Source organism: Syngnathus floridae, chromosome 6, assembly GCF_059516105.1.
Source record: "Syngnathus floridae isolate MCC-2025c chromosome 6, RoL_Sflo_1.0, whole genome shotgun sequence".
NCBI lineage: Eukaryota > Metazoa > Chordata > Actinopteri > Syngnathiformes > Syngnathidae > Syngnathus > Syngnathus floridae.
The window spans coordinates 16,482,660-16,504,524 of NC_142418.1; the positions used below are offsets into that span (position 1 = coordinate 16,482,660).

At 41.8% G+C, this 21,865-nt stretch overlaps 1 protein-coding gene and 2 long non-coding RNA genes across 6 annotated transcripts; 1 reads left to right on the forward strand and 2 right to left on the reverse strand.

The window, feature by feature from the left end:
* Nucleotides 1-486: 486 nt before the first annotated feature.
* LOC148396917 (uncharacterized) lies at nucleotides 487-4,193 on the reverse strand. 3 transcript variants are annotated; one of them, XR_015859106.1, is made up of 4 exons: nucleotides 4,023-4,193; nucleotides 2,158-2,228; nucleotides 1,442-1,540; nucleotides 487-1,372 (listed from the first exon to the last, which is right to left on the reverse strand). It is a non-coding gene; the product is annotated as an uncharacterized LOC148396917 (long non-coding RNA). The 3 variants fall into 3 exon arrangements; XR_015859105.1 differs by lacking the exon at nucleotides 2,158-2,228; XR_015859104.1 differs by lacking the exon at nucleotides 4,023-4,193 and having other exon boundaries at nucleotides 2,158-2,592.
* A 2,856-nt stretch (nucleotides 4,194-7,049) lies between these two features.
* On the reverse strand, nucleotides 7,050-13,094 carry nr2f2 (nuclear receptor subfamily 2, group F, member 2). Of its 2 annotated transcripts, none has more exons than XM_088377862.1 (3): nucleotides 11,826-13,094; nucleotides 10,721-11,266; nucleotides 7,050-9,297 (listed from the first exon to the last, which is right to left on the reverse strand). In XM_088377862.1, the coding sequence occupies exons 1-3, from the start codon at nucleotides 12,277-12,279 to the stop codon at nucleotides 9,023-9,025; spliced, it is 1,275 nt and encodes a 424-aa protein (XP_088233988.1). In that variant the 5' UTR covers nucleotides 12,280-13,094; the 3' UTR covers nucleotides 7,050-9,022. The 2 variants fall into 2 exon arrangements, with proteins under 2 accessions (XP_088233988.1, XP_088233989.1); XM_088377863.1 differs by having other exon boundaries at nucleotides 10,721-11,248; nucleotides 11,826-13,090.
* A 1,326-nt stretch (nucleotides 13,095-14,420) lies between these two features.
* Nucleotides 14,421-17,040, forward strand: LOC148396919 (uncharacterized). The gene is made up of 2 exons (XR_015858932.1): nucleotides 14,421-14,708; nucleotides 16,481-17,040. It is a non-coding gene; the product is annotated as an uncharacterized LOC148396919 (long non-coding RNA).
* The last annotated feature ends 4,825 nt before the right edge of the window (nucleotides 17,041-21,865 follow it).

Sequence of the window (21,865 nt, forward strand, 5' to 3'; positions counted from 1 at the left end):
ACAGTTGGAGTGAGGTTTTAAAAAGATTCCTAGCCGTCACATTGTTCCAACACAGTGTTACTACCACCACTGATGAAAACCCAAACTCCCGGAGCAGGCGGGCAGGCGTGTGCACAAAGCCACAGAAAGTCTTCTCTATTCACTGGGCTGCACTGAAACTCAGCAATTAACAAAAGTTGTATTCTGCCGATGCTCTCCCTGTACAGATTCATCAGCCCGAGTGTACTCCCTGCAATCATATCAAAAACAGTTTTTTTGTTTGCTATTGTTGGTCAAGCCAAAGGGAGGTCACACTAATAATAGCCGAGGTCAGCGGCGGGAGCCAGCCAGTCTCCTAGTCACAATTCATTAGTGCTCGCGCACACACAGCGCAACATGGGGAAATGCCAGACCATCGATGATGTCATCAACGCATGCCAAAAGTATGAATAGATATATAAACTGTATAAATACAGTATAGTATATTTGTTTTTTCACCTACCACAATCCATACATCCAAGCTAGCATGGCACGTTTCACAAATCTGTGTTGCTATGGTTCCTTATATTGTTTATCAATACAATAAATGGTCTTTTTTTCAAAATAAAAGCCTGACTTTTCAAAATAAATTTTCTTCCGTTTGTTATTCACGTTCTTGTTGTCATTACGTGCAGATGAGTGAAGCTGTCGGATGGATAATACGAGCCTTCAATCGCACTTTGTGACACTTCTCCCCCATCCCGGCACGGCGGGGTCACACCAAAATTGAAAGTGACAGTGGGAGCGGCATGTTCAACTGTCTGATCGGACCAAAAGCTGTCATGGCCGAGATCAGAGCTCTCTAACACCACGCGGGCTTTCTTCTCAAAGTCACAATTTGCTCTGAAAGCTATGCTAAGCTAACCCTATTTAGGTTGGAGCTATGTATTAACAAAAGAAGAATATAATTTACAATTATATATAATCATGTAATCCACCTTGTAACATAAGACACAGTATCAGTGATGGCATCAATATCAAACCCTAACTCTTGTTTGAAACCCTAACCCCAGTTTGAAACCCTACTTTGAAACTCCAACCTTAGTTTGAAACCCGACATGAATTCTGCACACTTTTTCCACTTGGAAGAAAATATAAGCAGATGTATTGCAGGTTTGCCACGTTTGAATGCGAGTTGATTCATCTATCACGTTTGCATGGTTGAAGGCCACGAGTCCTCCTTCACGTCTTCTTCCTTCCGTCCTTCACTCATCTCTTCACGAAATGCAGCAGTCTTCACGTGGGTCACATGTGTTTTCTTCTTTCTTTTGGTCTGGAAGCAATCTCGGCCCGCTTGTGACCCCTGACAGCTGCACGTCTTTATTCCTCGCCGGCTCCTCTGGCACTTCATTTACTGCAAAAGCTCTCAGATTCACACCTCTGCAAGTGTTTATTAAGTGCACACACGCATGGCGGAGTGCACCTCAAGGGCTTGGGGAAAGCGTGGCCAGGAAAAACATGCGTGGATGTCACACGGATCGCGTAGGCTGCTTCCAAAATCGCTGCTATTGCATTCAAGACACTGAAAAATATTAATCATTGTTATTGAACACATCACTGCTGTGTCTATGTAAGAGGGCACAAACATGAGCTCAAAAGTGGATATAAAGAGTCAAATCAGGTTTTTGTAATATAGAAAATGAGACCAAATTCTCTCCAAACGTTTTCCACTGTTAAAATGCCAAGCAAATCTTTTCACGTGAGTACATCAAAAAAAAAAAAATTAAAAAAATCTGGTTGCACAAATGTGCATTCAAAACTCATTAAATGATAGTCAGCACACACCTGCCGGTATTACAAGTGACTAAAATAAACTTTAGATGTTCTAGTAGGCTTTTCCTGACTCTTTGAATCATCAGAGGGCTTTAACAAATTAATATCTAATGCATGAAATGTATAATGAAAGACAGTCATTAAGTGAAAAAATTAACCAACATCTTCCCTAATGGCCACCCTTGACCACCACCTTAGCTCCGCCTCTGGATGGTATTAAATGTTTTCAAATGATTTCGCTTGATCTCATTTCTTGTCCTTTGAGGGTGTCTCGACTTTCATGTACACTGGAAACGACTGTATTTGAATGCATCAGTGCTGTATCGATCTCCTAAAGACACACGTGATTGGTTTTGTGCGTGTTACCTGCTGGATTGGGATTTGTGCAGCGCGGCAGCGGCGGCTGGTTGGCTCCACGCATGCAAGGCAGAGGGCTCCTATCATTAGATCGGATGGCAAAGTCTTTATGCAAAGTGTTTTGCATAATTACATAGCAAAGCCACGAGAGCCCCCCTCGCATTTGCTGGGTCACAAAACCTGGACAATTGGCGCGTTATTGTCCGCTGCCGCCGCCGCCACACATGCACGATCGTCGGCAGCCAGCAAAGAGGAGACAAGACAACAACAACAAAATCAAACCTCGCAGGTTGCTCGTTTCCTGCACGTTTGGGAATTTCACACAAAAAAAGTCCGACTGAAAAGTTGAAAGTATTATATGGATGAGTTTTTAATGGCACCTTCTCATGTTTTTAAATTAGTAGCGCAAAAGAAATTGATTTATTTTACAATGCAGTTTATTGTAACTAACTTCAATTAAAAGATATTCATGGCGTGGTTCTCGTTTTTACGTCAAAAATGCAGATGTAAAATTTACTTTAATTAAAAGAATTATGAAATTTTGTGGGCAATTTTCTTCGTTACATTGAAATGACTTGAGCAAAACTGCTGATAAAGCTGTAGTTTGCAGATTTGAAATTGTCATTTTCTTTTAGATCCGATCAAAAATGTGAGCAACACTGACATTTACACATTCTTATAATTAAAGACATTGTGTTTGCTCCATTTTTAGGTATTTTAAATCAAACATGTTGAAGCTAGCTGACATTTAGAGAGAAAATTGTAAGTGTAATCCAATTTCATTTTATTACATTCGTTATGAGTTTCCTCATTTTTTGCTATCTCTTTAAACAGTTTCAAACAAATGTGCACACATGATGTCGAAATTTAAAGACGTAAACTTTACTGTGATTTATTTTCTAATGAACTTCAAAATCCACTGCATTTTTTCCAGTCAATGACATTACTGCTGACACAAAGATCTTATTCTATTCTTGTTGGAATTAAGGTTTTACGGTATCTTTTACTTCATTTGTATTTTTAATATTTAAATTTGGTATATTTAAATTATTTGAGGGAGAATGCACACAGTCCTGACATTAGCAGACGTTGTTATTTAAAAAAAAAAAGACAGATGTGGCACGTGGATTAATTTTGCTTGGATTTAACAAATTATTATGCACGTACAGCCATGGTTAAAATAAACAAAATGCATGAAAAGAATAGAGGATAAACATGTTTTCTAAGCAAGTATGAATTTCGATTAATTAAAAAAAATAACAAAATGAAGGCATCAAAACTAGTCGAGATGAACTAAAAATAATTGTCAGCCACTTAACATATTAAATATTGTGTGGATGGGCGAAACTTGAATTATACCAGTCGATTAAATGTAATTTCAGAAGGCCAATTGGCCTTTTTATAATGTTGAATATTTCACTATAGTTTGAATTACTGGACTAGATTCCGTTTCCCATCATAGTGTCATTTATTAAGATGCATCTGCATGTAATTGTCACATTTATACCATCCATGTAATACTTTAAAATATTACCTCAGTAAATGCGTCTTTTTATTTGTAAATTGCTTGGATGGAATAAAAGTGAATTAAAAATGATTTCCTTCGAGTTCTTTGTTTTATAAATTAATTTTTGTTTTTATAAAAGTGACAAAAATAATTTGGTATATTTATGACAAGAAAAATGAAGATTAAAAAGGAAAGCAAGTGAAAGAGCGGGTGAAAGAGCGAGCAGAGAGCTGAGGTGAAAGGTGCTAAAGTGCGCCCTCTGCAGCACGCCACCAATACTACACCACCATGCATTCAACCTGCCCTGCATGAGCGCCGCGGTCGCCACTTGCAAGTTATTAGTGCAACGGGGCCCGGCGCCACTCACCGGGTCCTGTGGGGGTCACTCGGCGGCGGGGGGACGAGAAAGGAGGACGAGGGGGAGAGGCAGGCAGGGATGGGCGAGTGTATTCTTTCTCCTCCTGTAATGTCATCTCCACAATTGAGCGTACATCATCAGCACATTTACAGGCTCACTATTTAAGTCCTCACAACAATCGATTTTTTTTTTTTTTATCACTCACTTTTTTTCTAGGACAATAATAATGCATACATTTATGTTTGTTCTATTTTTTTACATGGCAATGGAAGCAAATGAAATGCATTGGACGTTTGGTGTGTGAAGTACATCAAATGGCAAGACTGTGTTTTAAATGATGAATAAATACTACGAATTTGATATTTTCTATTATAAAGATAATTGGTATTTTTCGCATTCATTTTTTTCCATTCCATCCAGATGACAAGGTAAGAGGCTTCAGAGATTGGATATATCACGATCATTTTACCACAATAAAAAAAGATAACCAAACATTTTCTTAACAAATATTTGAAAATAATAACATATTTAGCACATTTGATTTACACAAAGTGAATTATTAACTATAAACTCTAAAAGGGGGAGTCTTTACGTTATTGCCTTAACACTGAATTATTGTACTGTTTTTCACCTGTAGGTGTGAAGGCGTGGTTTGTTTGTGGTCATAACGACAACGACGATGATGGATTATAATAATAATGATGTTCAACAAATCACATTGAAATTAAAGCAACAGATTTTGAGCACAACTCGCATCGAGACAAATTTGGTTTGGTTTTGACGTCACAAAATTGTACATTGAACGCATCCCGCAGGGCCTCTTCTATCTGAAGGGTTTGAGGACTCTCAAATTGGAGATTTTTGTTTTTTTCCCGAAATGGGCTAAATCCCACATGCGTTCAAATTCTCCAAACTGGCAATTGGTGTTGTGAAAACCTACAAACAGCTTCAAAATATATGTTGATGATGAAGATGAGTTTTGGTGGTTATTGAATGTGCTATAAATAATGTTTAGTTATGACCAGAACCTGTGCAATACTTGTATTTATTTATTTATTTATTTATTTATTTATTTATTTATCTATCTATCTATTTATTTATAATGTAGTGGGTGACATGTCACGTGATCTCCAAATTCTGGGGGATAAATCATAAGGACTGGTGATGAACAAATGAATGTGGACTATCCACAAAATGATCACCTATGTTTTAAATTATTTTTAAAATGAAAATAATTGTATTTATTTACTGGTTATTTTAAAGTACAACATCTAAATAAAGTTGACCCCTTTTGTTCTATATCACACGAACATGCTTCCTCAAATCTGGCAAAAATAAAATTACAAAATATTGGCTATAATAAGAGAACCAAATATATGAACATATTTACGAAGGCTTCCAAATGCTTTAAGGGTCATTCTGAGCACTGGTTGTAAATGCAAGGCTTAATAAATAATGCAGTGCGTGTGCGTGACATTTTAACCAACTATCAGTCTATATTAATTTGGTTTGGTCTTTTCTCCATCTATTGTAGAAAATAATAAGGAGAAAGTGAAACTCAAGGTTGTCTAACTGGAGCGCTTTGCGCAATTTAAATACACCAAAGTGTGGGGGACGCCTTTACAAACACGACCATTTTTGATTGGTTTGCAATCAATGTGCGCGTGTTTATTTAGTGTGGACACTACACTGAAAAAATATTTTTTAATAACATCTACTAAAAAATAAATCAAGATCCGGATGATTTTATGACAAAAGAAAGTAAAATCAACACCCTTTTCTTCTATTTTATAAACTCCCATTTTTGCACCAACTGTCAATTCCCCCCCACACTTATGTGAACGAGCAACGCTTACAGAAATAATGACGAAATAATTCAAAATTGGTTTTGAAAGTTGATATTGTCATTCGAATACACGAATTATAACTATCCACATTACATCCACTTGCACTATTTAAATGCTACATTTCTGCCTTAACAAGAAAACAACACTCCATTTGGAGTGTTTCGTTTTTTACTGAACAATACCAAATATATTTATTGAGCGTGGCGCATCATGATTTACACCTGTCAGCTATTTTGGCGTCGCTTGAACATAAACTCGCCTCTGCAGCGGAACAATCTCTTCGTCATTTCTTCTCCTACGCGTCTAATGGAGGACGTCATCAGGCGTACCTAATGAAGTGTCCCCAATGCGCAGACGCATCAATTAAGTTTGCAGTTCACAATCTTTTACGAGCACACTCAAAAAGTTTCTCCGTGGGTGAGTGCGAGTTGGTCACTCAGTTCACGAGGTGTGTGCACTTTCGAGCACGACGGGTAGATGGCGATATTTTCTTACATTTATGGCCTGACCTCCACTCAGTGTGTGTGTGCAAATGTACGTCATGATGGGGAAACTGTTAACAGTAACACATGTTAACATTATGTCACTTAAAAACAGTAACAAGTATAATTTGGGATAATTTGGGGGGGGGCTGATAAAAGTAATAAATATGACTTCCTAATGTGCACTAAACGTAAGGATGTTTAGATTTTGGTTTTTAAATGTAATCAAATGAAAACAAATATCCCCTTACGTATTACGTCACTTACGCGCATGGCCGTGAATAGAATTGACGTGAGAGTTAAAATAATAATCATGGAAATAATAATGATGACGTTGTCATGATCATTCTGTGACCGATCCAAAAACATCATTTGGTGATTATTTGGTGACGTCATAACGACTATTGCAGATAGTCGATAAATGACGCCCATCATCCGAGTCATCATTAATAAAGCAAGTACGCATGCGCAACACAGCCGCAGCAGCAGCAGTAGATGTCAAAGTTACACTGCTAATAATGAATCGCCACAAGCACACAAAAACGTCTGGATGCATTTTTTAGGAGGATTTGTGGTGACTTTTGGGGGAGATGCACTAAAGCTGGACAGTTAAAAAGTATAATAAAAAGTGAGGAGGAAGAGGAACGAATCCAAATTCATCCATTCATCACAAAGAAGTGAGAGAGGAAAAAAGCCATGAAAAGATATCAAATTCATAAATTATAATTTAATACCAAGAACAAATTTACAGCAGAATGCTCGTTGTACAATAAGCTAACACAAAACGAACGAACGAACGAACGAACGAGAATCGTGTTCAACTATTAGAAACTTTCACGCGCACACACACTCACAGGTATCACTTGCAATGAATTCATCATCATCATGATCATCATTTTAAAAAAAAGTATCTATACGTTATCAATACCCTGCAGTCATATATTTTTTATATATTTATATAAAAAAGGTGGGTTCATAATTACAATCATGTATCATTCTCTGGTCCACGTGTGTGCGTGCGTACAGTGTGTGTGTTGTGTGCTCCCGTTATTTTTCTTAATTAATTTTTATACGTGTGTGTGTGTAATTAATTGCTCACACGCGCGTGCGCGCGCGCACACACACAAGCACAGGCACGCACGCACACTGCAAAGCACCCCATAAAAACCTGCTCACCCTGTTTCTAAGTCCTCATATGAAGATGAATTTTCACTTATTTGTGTCTTTTTTGAGTGTGTGTATGTGTGTGTATGTATGTGTGTCTTTAAATACAAGGGCTTGTGTGTAGTGAACGCACAGATTATATCTATACAACCCCCCCGCCCTCGAGTCCCTCCACTCACCCAATAAAAAGAAAGAACATTTACATTTATATAGCAAATAGGGTAAAATAGGTTAGCGACCTGTGGCCATGCATTCACAGTCTAAATATACATGAAACCAAACAAAACCAAAAAAAAAAAGAAAACAAAACCAAAGAAAATGTGGTTGTAATCATAATAATAATTAATATTAATAATAATAATATGTATGTACAGAACTCGTCAGTGCTACCGAGCCGAGCTGAGTCCGACACTCCGTTGGAAAGACGAGCGAAAATGATGGCAACCACACATTTGCTCTGGGCCACACAGAGCTGGTAGAAAAGAAACAAGTTGACCTATATTTACAACAATACTGCCCCACATCGGCATGCTTGCACGGCCGATTCACTCATCTTAAGGGTGCACATCGGGGAGAAAGCACACCATTCCCCCACTTTCACCATGCACGTTGTTGTGGAGAAATCGCGTCATGCTTGTCAGGCACTTAATTCGGACAAAAAGGGGATCGTTTGTTTTATTGTTTCGTCATGTAATACTGCTATTAAACGCCACATAGGCTTGGCTTTTAAACTTGGTTGACCTTCCCCAGGAATCACAAGTCGATATAATAATATTTTCAACGAAAGATAAAGGTTGCCAATTGTTCAACGAGGACAAATGATGCAAAATTATTCATAGTGGCTCGTTGGGAACGTAAGTGCGCTTGCAAGCATGAAGCTTCTACAGATGGACCAAAAAAAGTCTCGAACAACTCCTATTGCTGTGGTTTTAATTCCTCTCCTTTTTTCCCCCGTTTGTTTGTACACATTATTCTTCACGTGAATGGAAAAAAAACACAACCACCTGTGTACAACACAGTCACATATTAAGCCGGTTTGGAACCAGAGAAAAAAAACAAAAAAAAATGGAGGAGGAAAGTACAAAACACACACGCACCCACGCACGCACGCAAGCACGCACACAGCTATACATTTGGACACAGGACACGTGAATAAAAACAAAATTCCCTTCCTTTTTCGAAACAAAAAAAATGCACTTAATACTTAAAATTTCCTCAACAAAATCCCGCGTTTTCCTTTTTTTGTTGTTCTTGTTGCTTTCGTTACAAAAAACACTTTTCAGTTCAGTCAGTGGATTCGTGTCTTTTTTTACGCGGGGGGCGGGGGGGTGAAATGAGGGAGGGAATAATTCACAGTTTTTTTTTTGTCCTTCCAATATTCCTTCAGCGCAAATAAAAAGAAGAAGCAGCTAAAATCATTGAATCGTCACCTCCAGCCAGCAGCCCCTCCCTCCCTCACAACACACACACACACACACACCGCCACCTGCACCACCATCGTCATCTTGTGTCTTCTTTACTGAATGGACATGTAAGGCCAGTTAAAGCTGCTCCCCGACAGCAACATGTCCCTGATGAGCGTTTCGATGGGGGTCTTACCTACCAGGCGGACGAAAAACAACTGTTCAATGACCGACGAGGAAACGGTGCGCAGCGAGGGCAGGCGCAGCAGCAGCTTGCCGAAGCGGGTGGGCTGGTTGGGGTACTGGCTGCGCACGTACTCCTCCAGGGCGCACTGGGACTTCTCCTGCAGGCTCTCCACGTGGGCCACGTCCGACAAGCCGCACGCGTCTGCGATGGGGGTGGGGTGGATTTAGGGCGTGGGTGTGGGAAGGAGGGGGGGGGGGGGGGGGGGGGCAAACAAAACAAACAAACTCAATTTTCAACGCAATATGCATGTTTGATGCTTGCAAGGTGCAAGACGAAGAAGTGGGTGTGGGGGTGTTATGGTGGTCTGACCTTTAGGAAAGCCCACCCCACACACATCACCCTTCCTCACTTCGCATTATCACTGAGTTTACAATCAACTCTTGTTTATGTGGGTGGATTTATTGCAAAAAAAAATTTAATCGCGCTTTACCCCCCCCCCCCCCCCCCCCTCCTCCTCTAAAGTACACGATGGTTGCGTCCATACATTTTCTAGCATTTGGTGTCATTGCAGGGCATTCAAATATTTAATTATTAAGTTTGGATTTGTTTTTCTTTGGTAGCAATACACTTTCTAATGAGAGCCCTTCCATGTGTATCTAAAATAATATTGTGGTCTCAATTTCAACCATGTAAGGCGTATAGGACAAAAATGAATATTTTAGTTTTATATTGAGTAACAAATGGGTTCTACCCAGTTACTTTTAATTTGTGTTATTTTTCTGCAATAAAATTACAAATGAAATAAAGATGAATGCTATATAGAAATAGTATCTAAAGTTTGTATAACGCAACAATTGCACATTACATGTTATTGTTGCTGTAGTCCATAAAGAATAATTTATGAAATATGGAGAGTTTTTATTGATGAACAAATGCATGAATTTATTACTTTTAAGTGTTCTAAATTAATATTTCTTGGGGGCACCACTAAAATGTGAGATTTTTGTTGTTTTGAGCAGTAACAAGAGCCCATCTCCATACTGGATTATTTTTATATCCTCCCTTTTATATGTAACTATAATGTTTAATGTGCTTTTACTGTGCAACAAAGTTATTTTTAATCCTTCTCATTATTTTAGATAGCAATTAGCCAGGAGTGTTTACATCTAAAACGGGATTTTTTTTTAAAAAAACTGGGCAACACATGCGTAACCAATTTTTTGTTTTTTCTTAAAGTAACACAGAAGAATGACAACAACATAGCTGACCATCAGGACATGCGAGTATGTTATTTTTAGGGAGCATTACAATTGTCCAATGGAATTGAGAGCACCTTCTTGTATTTGGAGACATTTACACAACCTGACGTCAAAAAAAACATTAACATTATATCTTGACACCCCCCCAACACACGCACACACACTCTGAGCAATATTAGGGTTGTCTTTCTCTCTCTATCATTTTGGCACCCCCTCCCCCAACTCTGTCTGAGTCCCCCATCACCCCCCACACACATCATTTATATCTGTCAGTGGCCCCAAACAAGACTCGGGGTGACAAATGGCGGAGTAGGAGAGCAAGAAACGTGCTATAATCGCGCTCCACGAGTGGCTCCGGTTCTCACCTGTGGTGAAGAGCACGATGGCCTTGAGGCAGCTGTACTCAGCCGAGTCGACGTGCAGCGCCTTGAGCTTCTCCACCTGCTCCTGGAAGATCCGAATGTGGTCCATGAAGGCCACCACGCGATCCGCCGACATGGGCGAGGCGTGCAGGCCGGCCGCCGCCAGCAGCGGGGCCACATGAAGCGGCATGGAGCACTGCGCCGCGTTCAGCACGAACAGCTCGCTCCACGTCAGCCGCAGCAGGGCCACCTGGTCGGTGATCTGCAGGTCCGGGAAGAAGGGGATATTCCGGGCCCACTCCACGGCGCTGAAGAGCATGCGCGCCGCCAGTTCGCAAATGTTCTCGATGCCCATGATGTTGTTGGGCTGCATGCACTGGCTGCCGTAGCGGGACGTCGGGTAGGGCTCCGCGCGCAGCAGCAGCGAGATATATCCCGAGAGGTACGAGTGGCAGTGCAGCGGGTCCCCGTTGGTCAGCGCGAACTGGCCGTGGTGCGGCTGCGTGGGCGGCACCCGTCCCCTTTGCACGGCTGCAGTAAAAAGAGAGACTACAGATATTGAAGCCTGAATTCTGCACGTCAAGCACCGGCCAAGCGGGTCGGCGGCGATTTCAACCTCAACTGCTTAGCGCCTTGCAAAATGGCAGCAGTAAAACACGTACACGCAGCGGGGAAGGCTGCATGCACAAAGGCGTCGCGTGTGGAACCCTTAACCCATACGCTTGCATTTGGCGAGAATACTCCACGCACACTCGGTAAACAATAGACCTCGAGTGGAAGTGGACGCGCCGCGAGCGTGCCTATTTTTGTAAGCATAGCTAGACATATTCCATGTCCACAGTTATATCCGATCGCGTAAGGTGAGTATATGACAAAAATACACATAAAACAACAATAATAGTATCATAAAAAGATCCAGTGGAGTCCCCCCGACTCGAGCGCCGGCACAAGGCGGCACTGAGGCACGCTCCGGCCGGCTACCTCGCGAGGGAGCCCCCGCTGCATCGCACACACACGCGCACCGACTGCAACACAAAGCCAAAAGAAAAGAAAAAAAAAAAAGAAAAGAATAAAAGAAAAAAGTGAGGTAAACAAAAAGTCCCAATACCTTCCCGTCTCATGCCGACCTTGAGGCATTTTTTGAGGCGGCAGTACTGGCACTGGTTGCGGTGGTGCTGGTCGATGGGACAGTTCCGGTTGGCCCGGCATGTGTACGTCAGGTTCCGCCGCACGCTGCGCTTGAAGAAGCTCTTGCAGCCCTCGCAGGTGAACTGGCCGTAGTGCTTGCCGCTCGACTTGTCCCCGCACACCACGCACTCGATGTGCTGCGGCTGCTTGTCCGGTTGCTGCTGGGCGCCTTGGCCACCACCGGGCGCCGACTGCCCGTTGGGGCCGCCTTGCGCGGGGGTTTGCGGAGCCGGCGGCGCCACTTGCGCGGCCGTCAGCCCCAGCTGGCCCGGCTGCGCGTTGCCCAGCGCCAGCCCGCCTTGGGTCTGCGAGGAGAGGGCGCCCTGGGTGTCCGCCACGTCGTCCTGGGAGCCTCTCCACACTACCATTGCCATATCTGCCTCTCAGTCAACGGGGGGGAAACTTTTTGATCGGCCGTTTTGTCTCTCTTTTGACCTTATTGGAGGGTTGTCGTTCCACGCGCCGACCGGGGTGGTGGTGCTGGTGGTGTGTGGGGGGTATGTCACCACAGCCGAGGCGCCGCGCTCGACGCTCCGCTCCGGGAATGAGTAGACTCGACGACGACGACGACGACGGGGAGGAGGCGGAGGAAGAAGACGACGAGTAGGAGGAGGCTGCTTCTCACCAGCGAGGCCGAGTCAAGGGGGTTCCTACTGCCGGCCATCCAGCACCCCCGTCGGCGGGGAAGGTCGGCCGAGTGCCGGGACGAGAGCGAGCAAACAGCATGGACCGGCTTGGCTTTTTGGAGGGAGGAAGAGAAGGAGGAGGAGGACAAGGAGGAGGAGGAGGAGGGTAGGAAAAGGGGGGGCGAGGATGGATGGAGAAGACCGGCGGTCGAATGGGGGACCAACAAGCTCCGGGTGCGAGTCTGGAAGAATTCTCTCCACAAAAAAGAAAGAATAAGAAAAATCCGCTTCTCGAGCCAGCAAATGTTGGAGATCTGCGCCTTTTAGAATCCCTCCTCGCGTCTTCGTCTTCTTGTTCTCTTCCGTGCGATGAAAATTATGATTAGAATGTGGTTGAAAAAGGCGAATCAAAGTGTGGAAATATGTTAAAAAGGCGGTCGGGGAGGTTTTTGGCTTAAGACGAGCACGGCTGGCAGAATGCTTTCTCTCTGATCAGCTCGCTGAGCTTCTCTATATAGTGAACTTTGACACGACTGCTGCAACTTAGCACACGTTGCCATGGCGACGCGCTGCCATATAAGGCAGGCGGAGTGTGTGTAGGACCGCCCCCCTTGCTCTCCATTGGCTGCCGGGCCGCGGCTGTGCCACTTGGTGCTGAGCCAAGACGCAGCCGAGGTCGAGCCAGGGCCGCCGGGTCCTAAAAGGAGGCGGGTTTCCAGGAAGAAGGGGCGAAAGGGGTGGGTGGGTGGCTTGGGGGGAGTCGTTTCTTCTCAGGCATACCGTACATGAAAAATATGTCTCAGACTGTCTTGGACATCAAAATTAAACACAAATAAAGCAACCGTTGCTCTTTATTTTTTTTTTTTAAATAAATGGGAGGAAACGGGGATGATTATGTACTTAATCTAACTGTTAAAAATGAAATAAAATGAATAAATAAACTTTTATAATTATGAAGTAAAATAAATACATAAAACAATTATAGTAATGGATATTACAATTATCATTTACACACACAGACTACACAGTTGGGTAAACAAAATGGAAAAAAAGGATTTTCTCCAATGTCCCCTGCATTCACACACAATGCACATTTTAAACTAAAAAAAGAATTATCAACACAGAGAGAGTTTTATGATAGGATAAGTAGAATTTCTATATGTATCTGCCATTCACACACAAGCCTAAACCATTTCTGGCATACAAAATAGTAATTCAAATGCATTCATTAAAAACAATAAAATGGCAAAAAATAAAATCCATACAACAATTAAAAAATAAAATACATATAGAAAATACGCTCTGACTGGCGAGCAGACCCCAAACAGAGTAGCAATTTCTGCAGCCCCCTGCAAACATGAACGGGATAAGGGGTCCAGAAAGTGCAAGGAAGGATGGATGCAAAACAAAAGTGCTTTTTAATATTACAATCGCACACACACTTCAGCTCAATCCGTCTCTCATATGAAAACTGCACATATACGTGTACAATGCTACTTACACGACTGCCAAAGTGCAAGTGACAAATAAAAAAAGTCATAAATGAGGGTTTTCAAGATGCCTGTAAATTGGCACTATTTAAAAAAAATAGCTGCATAATTAGAATTATAAACCAATATGCTCAATAAAATGACACGTTAGTGGAAAATAACCACAAATTTGCTGCTGTTGTCAATAAAGCCCCTCCCTAATATTATTATTAAAAGCCAGGCTATGACCTCATTCATGACCACAGGCTGTGACACTTGAACTCTGAGTGTGTGTGTATGTGTGATTGTCTTCTGCTCCACGCATTGTAGTCCCAGCATAGTGTATGGCTGCCCCCCAGCGTCAGAAAATATATTACATGCAATCCCGCCCGCCCCGCGTTCATTCATTGCCTTGTTGATTGCAAGCGAGGAGCGCGCTGGGTGCAACTCGCACCACAGGCAGCCTGCTTTCAGTCGTCAGCTCGCCGCAGCCTCGGAGCAACTCAAACCAACCACCGCAGACTGGTGGCCGACTTGGATTAACTCGTATTTCAAAACTGACCGCTTTTTCCCCCCCGCATTCTAAAACCAATTATCTGCTCATTAGCACGACTTTGTCGCTTTTATTTGCAGATTCTACAGAAATGGAGGATCTGTAAATAAAATAAATACTTGTAAAATTTCGGACATAGCGTCGCTGCATTTGTGGTAAGTATACATTTTTGCACGCTTTGTGAGGATAATACAAAACTGCTATGTCGTATTAATTAAAAGCAATAGACTGGAGAGATGTCTGTATTAAAAGTAACGGCTGGAGGATTAATTTTTTGCATGCATTTAACCTTCACCTTAAATTATATGTATGACTCAAATGTCTCATTTTGAATCGGGTTTATGTTGTTGTTACGGCAGCACACCTACCAAATGCATACGCTGCGGACTCGTCCGTGGCGGGGTGCATCTTCTCTCCCCTTTAAAATCTTTAATTTAGTCTTGGAGTGAGAGTCAGGCGGGCTTCTTCTCCCCACATGCAAAAGACAAAATAATTAAGGAAAGTTAGAAAAAAAATCAAAACAAGAACTCGTCGTTTATTGCAAAAGTGTGATGTCTGAGCGTGCAAAAACTTTGCACAGAGCTCCGAGGCAACTCATTTGGAAATTGCATGAAATCAATTTGAAAGGCTTGTCAAGAATTAGGAGGACGACGACGAAGTTTAGATACATCCCCAGCGCCTTTCCTCTCCTTCATACAGCGCGCAAACTGGCAGAAAAAAAGAAAAAAAAAAAGAAAAAACTGTCGTGAGGGAGGGGGTGCTGGTGGGAGGAGGGGGGGAGGGAGGGAGGGAGGCAGAGGGGAGGGGGGTTGGGGGGGTACCTGTCTGTATACAGGCTGTTATATGTATGGAAAGCATGTATTATGACATATTTAACCACTTATAGCTCATTTAAGAACGCGCATGCGCACTATTAACATAAATGAGGCCATTTAATGGATTTATTGAAACAGAATACAGGATGATATCATAAACAGCCTGCATGATAAGATAGCGGCAATAAAACGTCACTAAAGCATCATAAATATTATTTTAAAAAAATGACAACTGGCATTATCATCAAGTGTATTTGCTACAAAATACTCTAGTCTCGTAATCTTTATAATTTTCAATTATTTGTGAGGTGATAAAAATGAATAACGGGATGCGTGTAAAATGAAAAACGTGAGTTTGGAATGAGAGCAGGATTTTAAATTCATGTATTGTATGCTAATTCATTTATTGTATTTTATTTATTGCATGTTCATAGCAGGTTGTTCCAGTTTACTGTGTGTGATTAGCAGTTGTTTTTCCTTCAGGCGGCATGATGGACTCACACACACACTCATGCATACACACAACCACGCGCACACACTCTCACACACACTGGCAGCACAACATGACGTGTGTATGCACACAACAATCGATTAAGACGAGACAGACAAGAGGATGTCGCCGTGCACTTTATATTTACTGATCACGCGTGCGCGCGCAGACACACGCGCACACGCGTGATTTTCTCATGTTAGTAGAACAAAGCTCGCACACGCACGCGCGCGCCACAGCACATGACGCGTTGATTGGCAGCAGTGCCGATCGATACATAAATTGTTTGTATAAAAGATTTTAGTACAAGACTGATTTAGGGAAAATCGAGTATAAATCTTGTATTTTGTTGAATTCTTCTAGTTAGGAATTACAATCAGCAAAAAACAAGAAACCTTTAATTAAAATACATTGAATGTATTGAAAGTAAAAATATAAATTCACACGTGGGCTGCTCGTGGTCATCCCTCACAAAATGAAAAATGTGACTGATCATAATAAAACAAATTAATCTTTGCGTCTAATTCAACACAAAGAATTATAAAAGAAGCCAAAAATGTGAAGAGGAAAGAAAAATGGCAATGGTGTGGGTTGGGGTGGCTTTAATGTTATCTGTGCGCAGATAGCGGAGCGCTGACCCCGGGGGTCCGCAAAGTTCCCGGCCTGATTAACCTCGGCAGAGCGGCGCGGGAGCAAAGGTTAACCGGCCTAATCAACTTCAAGAGAGCGACTCTGTCACATCATCAACTGGGACACTTCTACACACACTCAAAAAACGCAGGTAATTTTTTTTGCACAATCAATTAATTATTATTATTATTATTATTATCAAATCAGAGATTACTTTAAAGTCTCCTTGACGTTTTCATTTTCTCCTATATGGACTTAAATGCCAATGTACTGTAAATATCAAACTATAACAATAAACAGATTTTGCCTGCTTTGTCATAATTGATGTTGATGCAAGTTGATGTTTATGAATATTATATCACATTTTCTGGACAGTTTATGATGATTGTGATACTATACTGTAAACGTAAATCACAATGAACAAAGCGAAGCATTGTTGTCTTTTTAAAGGCAGGATTGCTGGATTAGACGTATTGGAGGTTTTTGTGTTTACCTAATATTCTGGCATGTGCTCATAGTACTACAAATGTAACATTAAATGAGTCGAATTAGGCTTGTGTCATTAATGCTGACATCTCAATTGTGGGTGTGTTTGGTTTTTAAAAATTAAGCAACTTGTGTGTGTGTGGCCCCATTCATAAAGTTGTGCTCCCTCACACACACAACTGCAATGTGTGTGTGCCTTCACAGTCCACATTTGCCAATGACAGACGACAGCGGCAATTTGCACAGATAGAGATCAATTTGTCTCAATGATCACTCTATAGGCCCACTGCCAGGCTGCTTTCAGTCTTGCCTGTTAAAATCAGCACTCCTAACACTGAATGCACTCAAGCGGGCGTTAAAGGGAGCTGGAAATGTACTTTTGAAAAACTTTTTACGAGGGCTAGCGGATGTGGCTCACAGTTCTGAGGTTTTGGGTTTGGATCCCGACTTCCAAAGAAACACATCAGGTTAATTGAAGACCGTTAATTGTGATTGGCTGGTTTTGGGCGTACTCCTCCTTTGACCCAAAGTCAGCTGGGATTGGCTCCAGCACATACCTGTGAGGGTAAGTATCAGTAAGGACAGCGTGTGAGGATTTTCGCCACCACTAATGTAAAGCCCCGGAGAAAAACTGCTGCAGCTTGGAGTGCCCTTGGGTCGAGCTGTGCACACATTTTTCTTCTGATTCTTCTTCTGAGGTGTCGGCTGTCCAGCAGACGGCGTATTGTTTGGCGCGTTTGTGCTGTTGTCTAGCGTTGGAGTTGTGTGTCTGTATTGATGAGTGGAGTGTTTTTAATAGTTTATCATTAAAGTATATTCTAGATGTAATATAGTGAAACCTGAGTTGTACTTTTCAGATGGATTTGTGACATATTCATTCTGGACATCAGATACATTTTTATAATGTAAAGATTGTTTTATTTATTTTATGTAAATTATTTGATTATTCAGATAAGTTATTTTTTTTAATTATTTGAGTGTTTATTTTTAACTTCATTTGTGGCATTTTAAAAAATCATGCATTTTAGTTTGCTGGAATAAAAATTCAAAACAAATAATCCTGTCTGTTATTCTGCAAATTCTGCATGTAAGCGCTCAAAATGTGCAAATTAAATACACCGGATTTTCTTCAGCCCAAAATGGCCGCTTCAAACCAAAATGGCTGATTTCTTGCTCAATTTTGTGTGCGAGTCCTTAAACCCTTTTTGTGAGTCCTATGCCGTTCGAGACTTCCACCAAATTTTGTCTCCACTGCTGAAACTGATATCGGTAGCTAATTCTTTTCAGCTTTCCAGGGGGCGCTACTGAGTGACTTTTAATTCACCTGAAACCACGCTTGCAAAAAATGGTGACTCCTCAGGCATTCACAGCTCTCGAGTAATTCTTGGGAAGAATAACAAACGATTACAACACGGCCCTAAACACGAGATGATGAAATAACAAAAAATGTCCGCATGAACGAGCAGGCAGTAAACGGCGGCGGTGGAATAGCGGTGCAGAAAGGCGAGCGTCTGACTGGATGATGGCATTATAAACGAGTGTAATGTTCTCAACAACAGCAGCAGCGGCAGCAGCAGCAGGCAGAGGACGAGGTGCCCCGAGGCCAAAGCATGAAAGCGAGGGCGGCCGCACAATGTGGTGTGATAGAGCTGAGAACACTCGGTGGGCTTGTGATGCAAAGTATCAAAAGGAGTTTTTTTTTCCCCACATGACGGAAAAAAGAGCTGCGGGCACTGGCGGGGTTAGGGAGCTTGGAAATTGTTTTGCTATTGTGACTACGTTGTGATTATCTACCGACGTGCACGTGGAGAGATATACGTGATAAATGTCTGGTTGTGGTAGGTGAGTCTTTGAGAAGAAGTCCCACAAGTCTCAAGAAGTCATGCCTGATGAGACACGAAGTCTGCCATTTTGGTTCAAAGCGGCCATTTTAGGGTTGTCAGGTGATGATTTTGGAGATATGAGCAGTTGTGATTTTCTACGCGAACGTCTGGAAAACCAACGTTTCCTAAGTTTTCCAACGAAAACCTAAATAGATTGAACGATCCAAATCAGACAACATCAAATCTGTAACAGTTTGTGCTTGGCAACTCTCCAACATGAATAAGCCATGCTATCAACGTAGCCGCCTTGGCTAACGTCATGTTGAAGGCTACAAATAGGATCAAACCCAAATTGAAAAGTGACAATTTTAAAGATATTCTGAAAATGGCAGGTGGGGGTTGTGGAAACAGCCAAGAAAGTTGCCAAAGACATTTTTTTTCTCTGGAAGGAAATTCCACTGTTCCTGCAGACCCCGAGCCGTAAGACACAATCACAAGACAACAAGCTTGCGGCAACCTGAAAGGTCAGCGAGTATCACTTTCACTCGTAAGACGAAGACTTAAAAAGCATGCCGTCAACAGGTCAAGTGGCCACCACAGCGACTCGCTTGACACCGTCTTGCCTTACACACCAGAGTCAACGGAAAAACTAAAACAGAAACATTTGAATTATAAATAAAGGGATTTTGTATTTTAATGAACACTTAAGGTAATGACGACATTGCTTTATGTTGTTTGAATTACAGATAATATTTGCAAAGTCATATTTTAGGGATGTAAATATGGAGAGCTGCTGTGTGAACCATGTGATTAGTTTCTGCCAATCAGAAAAGAGATCACATTGATGAAAACTTTATAATGCAATATTATGAAAAGGTTGATCATTTTGAAATAAGCACTTTTAAAATAAATGAACTGAAAATCGAATAAGGATGTTTCAACTAATTTGTGATTTTCCAATTTTCCCAACAATATATTCGTTATTTTTCCTTCTTAAATTTGGTCGATTGATTTATTGATGATTAACTTCTATCAAATAAAAAACAGATTAAGTTTAGATAATTTTTGGAAGTGAAAATGATTTTAATCCATTCAAAGAAATGCTGAAAAAAGTAAGAAAAAATAACCCCTATGTAATTTCATTGACAAGAATGACTTACAGTCAGGATTTAGCTAACTAAGGTGTACACAAGTGTGATCAGTTTCTTTAACCCCGCCCCCAAAAACCTTTTTATTTCCAGATGTGACTGTTCAACATGTTTAGCGTCTATTTTATATCAAACAAAAAGAGAATAATTGTCCAGTAATAGCTTGTGAAATGCATACTTGCATCTAAAGAGAAATTCCAAAATAAAAAGTTAAGACATCTGTGCTAATCTCATTTATTTGGCCTTTGAGGTGGCGCACGAACTTCTCGTGAAAGATATTCTTCGGAGAGTAACGTGTGTGTCCATGCATAGATGACCGAGCGCTTTCTGTATAAATAGCACGGACTGGAGGCAGTACGTGGAAATGACAAATAAACACAATTTCTCTTTACAACTGGACACCGGCGTTAGCGAGACGTGCTAGGAAGAAATCAAATGACATGTCGTAACTTGAGAGCTCTCCAACGTGTTTGCCAGCTATTCGTGCCACGTTGAATGACATCAAGACGGTTGGTTTCAAAACAACATTGTCAACATCCATGACAATTTGCTGGTGCGGAAAGTCTAGTCCACTCAGCATTTTTGTCTTGCATTAATTTAGCTTATTATTTTTTTCCCTCAAAAATTCCAACACAAGAAGTTCATTCCAGAATTTGCTCCCCGAAAAAAATAACGAGCCCTGATCTAAACCCTATCGAACATGAGCGGAAAGAGCCGAAACATACAATCTGCAATTCTGATTCCCACTCTGCTCAGTACACAGTCTGTGATTTAGTGCTGGGAAAAAAAAGTTTATTCAAACAGCATGAAAATAATACCATAAACTATCGGGCTGATGGTCATAATATGGGTTCACGTAAGTGGGTCGGGGGAAAAAAAAAAGAAAAAAAAAAAGTCGAGCCCATTCCATCAAGCTAATTGCCTGTTTGTGAAGAGGGAGCAAACTTTTCCAAGCGGCACTCCATAATGGAAGCTTTTTCTTAATCATAAATAGAGCTCTTGTATCCCACGGGGACTTGCTATTCTAATTTACAATTGAACTAAAGACCAAAGCTATCAATCTTTCACAGACACTTTATTCCTGCACCCCCCCGTTTCTCTCTGGCTTGTAATTGTGGTGGCACGGCTGTAAACAAGAGAGAAAAGGCTGATCGCTGGAAATGACATATTAACACATAAGCACTCTCATTCACTTTGCGTTTGATTGGGAATGGACGCCAACGCTAACACGCGGACCTCGTGGGGCAAACATCCGGCGGCGTTTGTATGAAATCCAAGCGAGGTCATAAGTAAGTCCTGACTCGGCGTATTAAGAAATAACATCCCATTCGCGCTAGCTAAAACACAAAACATAGATTTTAGCGACAGCTATTTGGAATTCCAGGAAAAACTTTGGGCAAAGATGCTACAAGTGATCAATCAGCCATTGAGTCAGCTAGCCTACAGTGGAGCTAAACGGCTAGCATGTAATGATGCAAGAATATGCAAGATATGCTAATGCGCAATATGCTAATGCTACTTCCAGATGCTGTGCTTGGGGGAGGCAACGGGTCACAGAGCAAACCCCGAGCGGTGTCATTCTGTCATCGCGCTGCCAAAGAACCGCCGACACACTCGGCGATCACTCGGTGATGCAACATCAGCGCGATGCCTCTAACGACGACGAGTTAATGCAGAAACTCTCAATGTCATCGCGGAAAGATAAGAGTTAAAGAAAGCGCGCCATTGTTCACCTAATGACGGGCTGCCGGCCAGCCTCGGAGATGTCACAGGTCAGTCATGTTAAGAATGTGTGCGTCCAATCATCCGCTGATCTCTATCTGGGCCCGGCCTGCAGCTAACCATGACTTGGGCACAATCAGGGGTGCTGATGAATGGACAAAGAGGTCCTTGACTAGTCGGCGGCGTCACATGACTGCT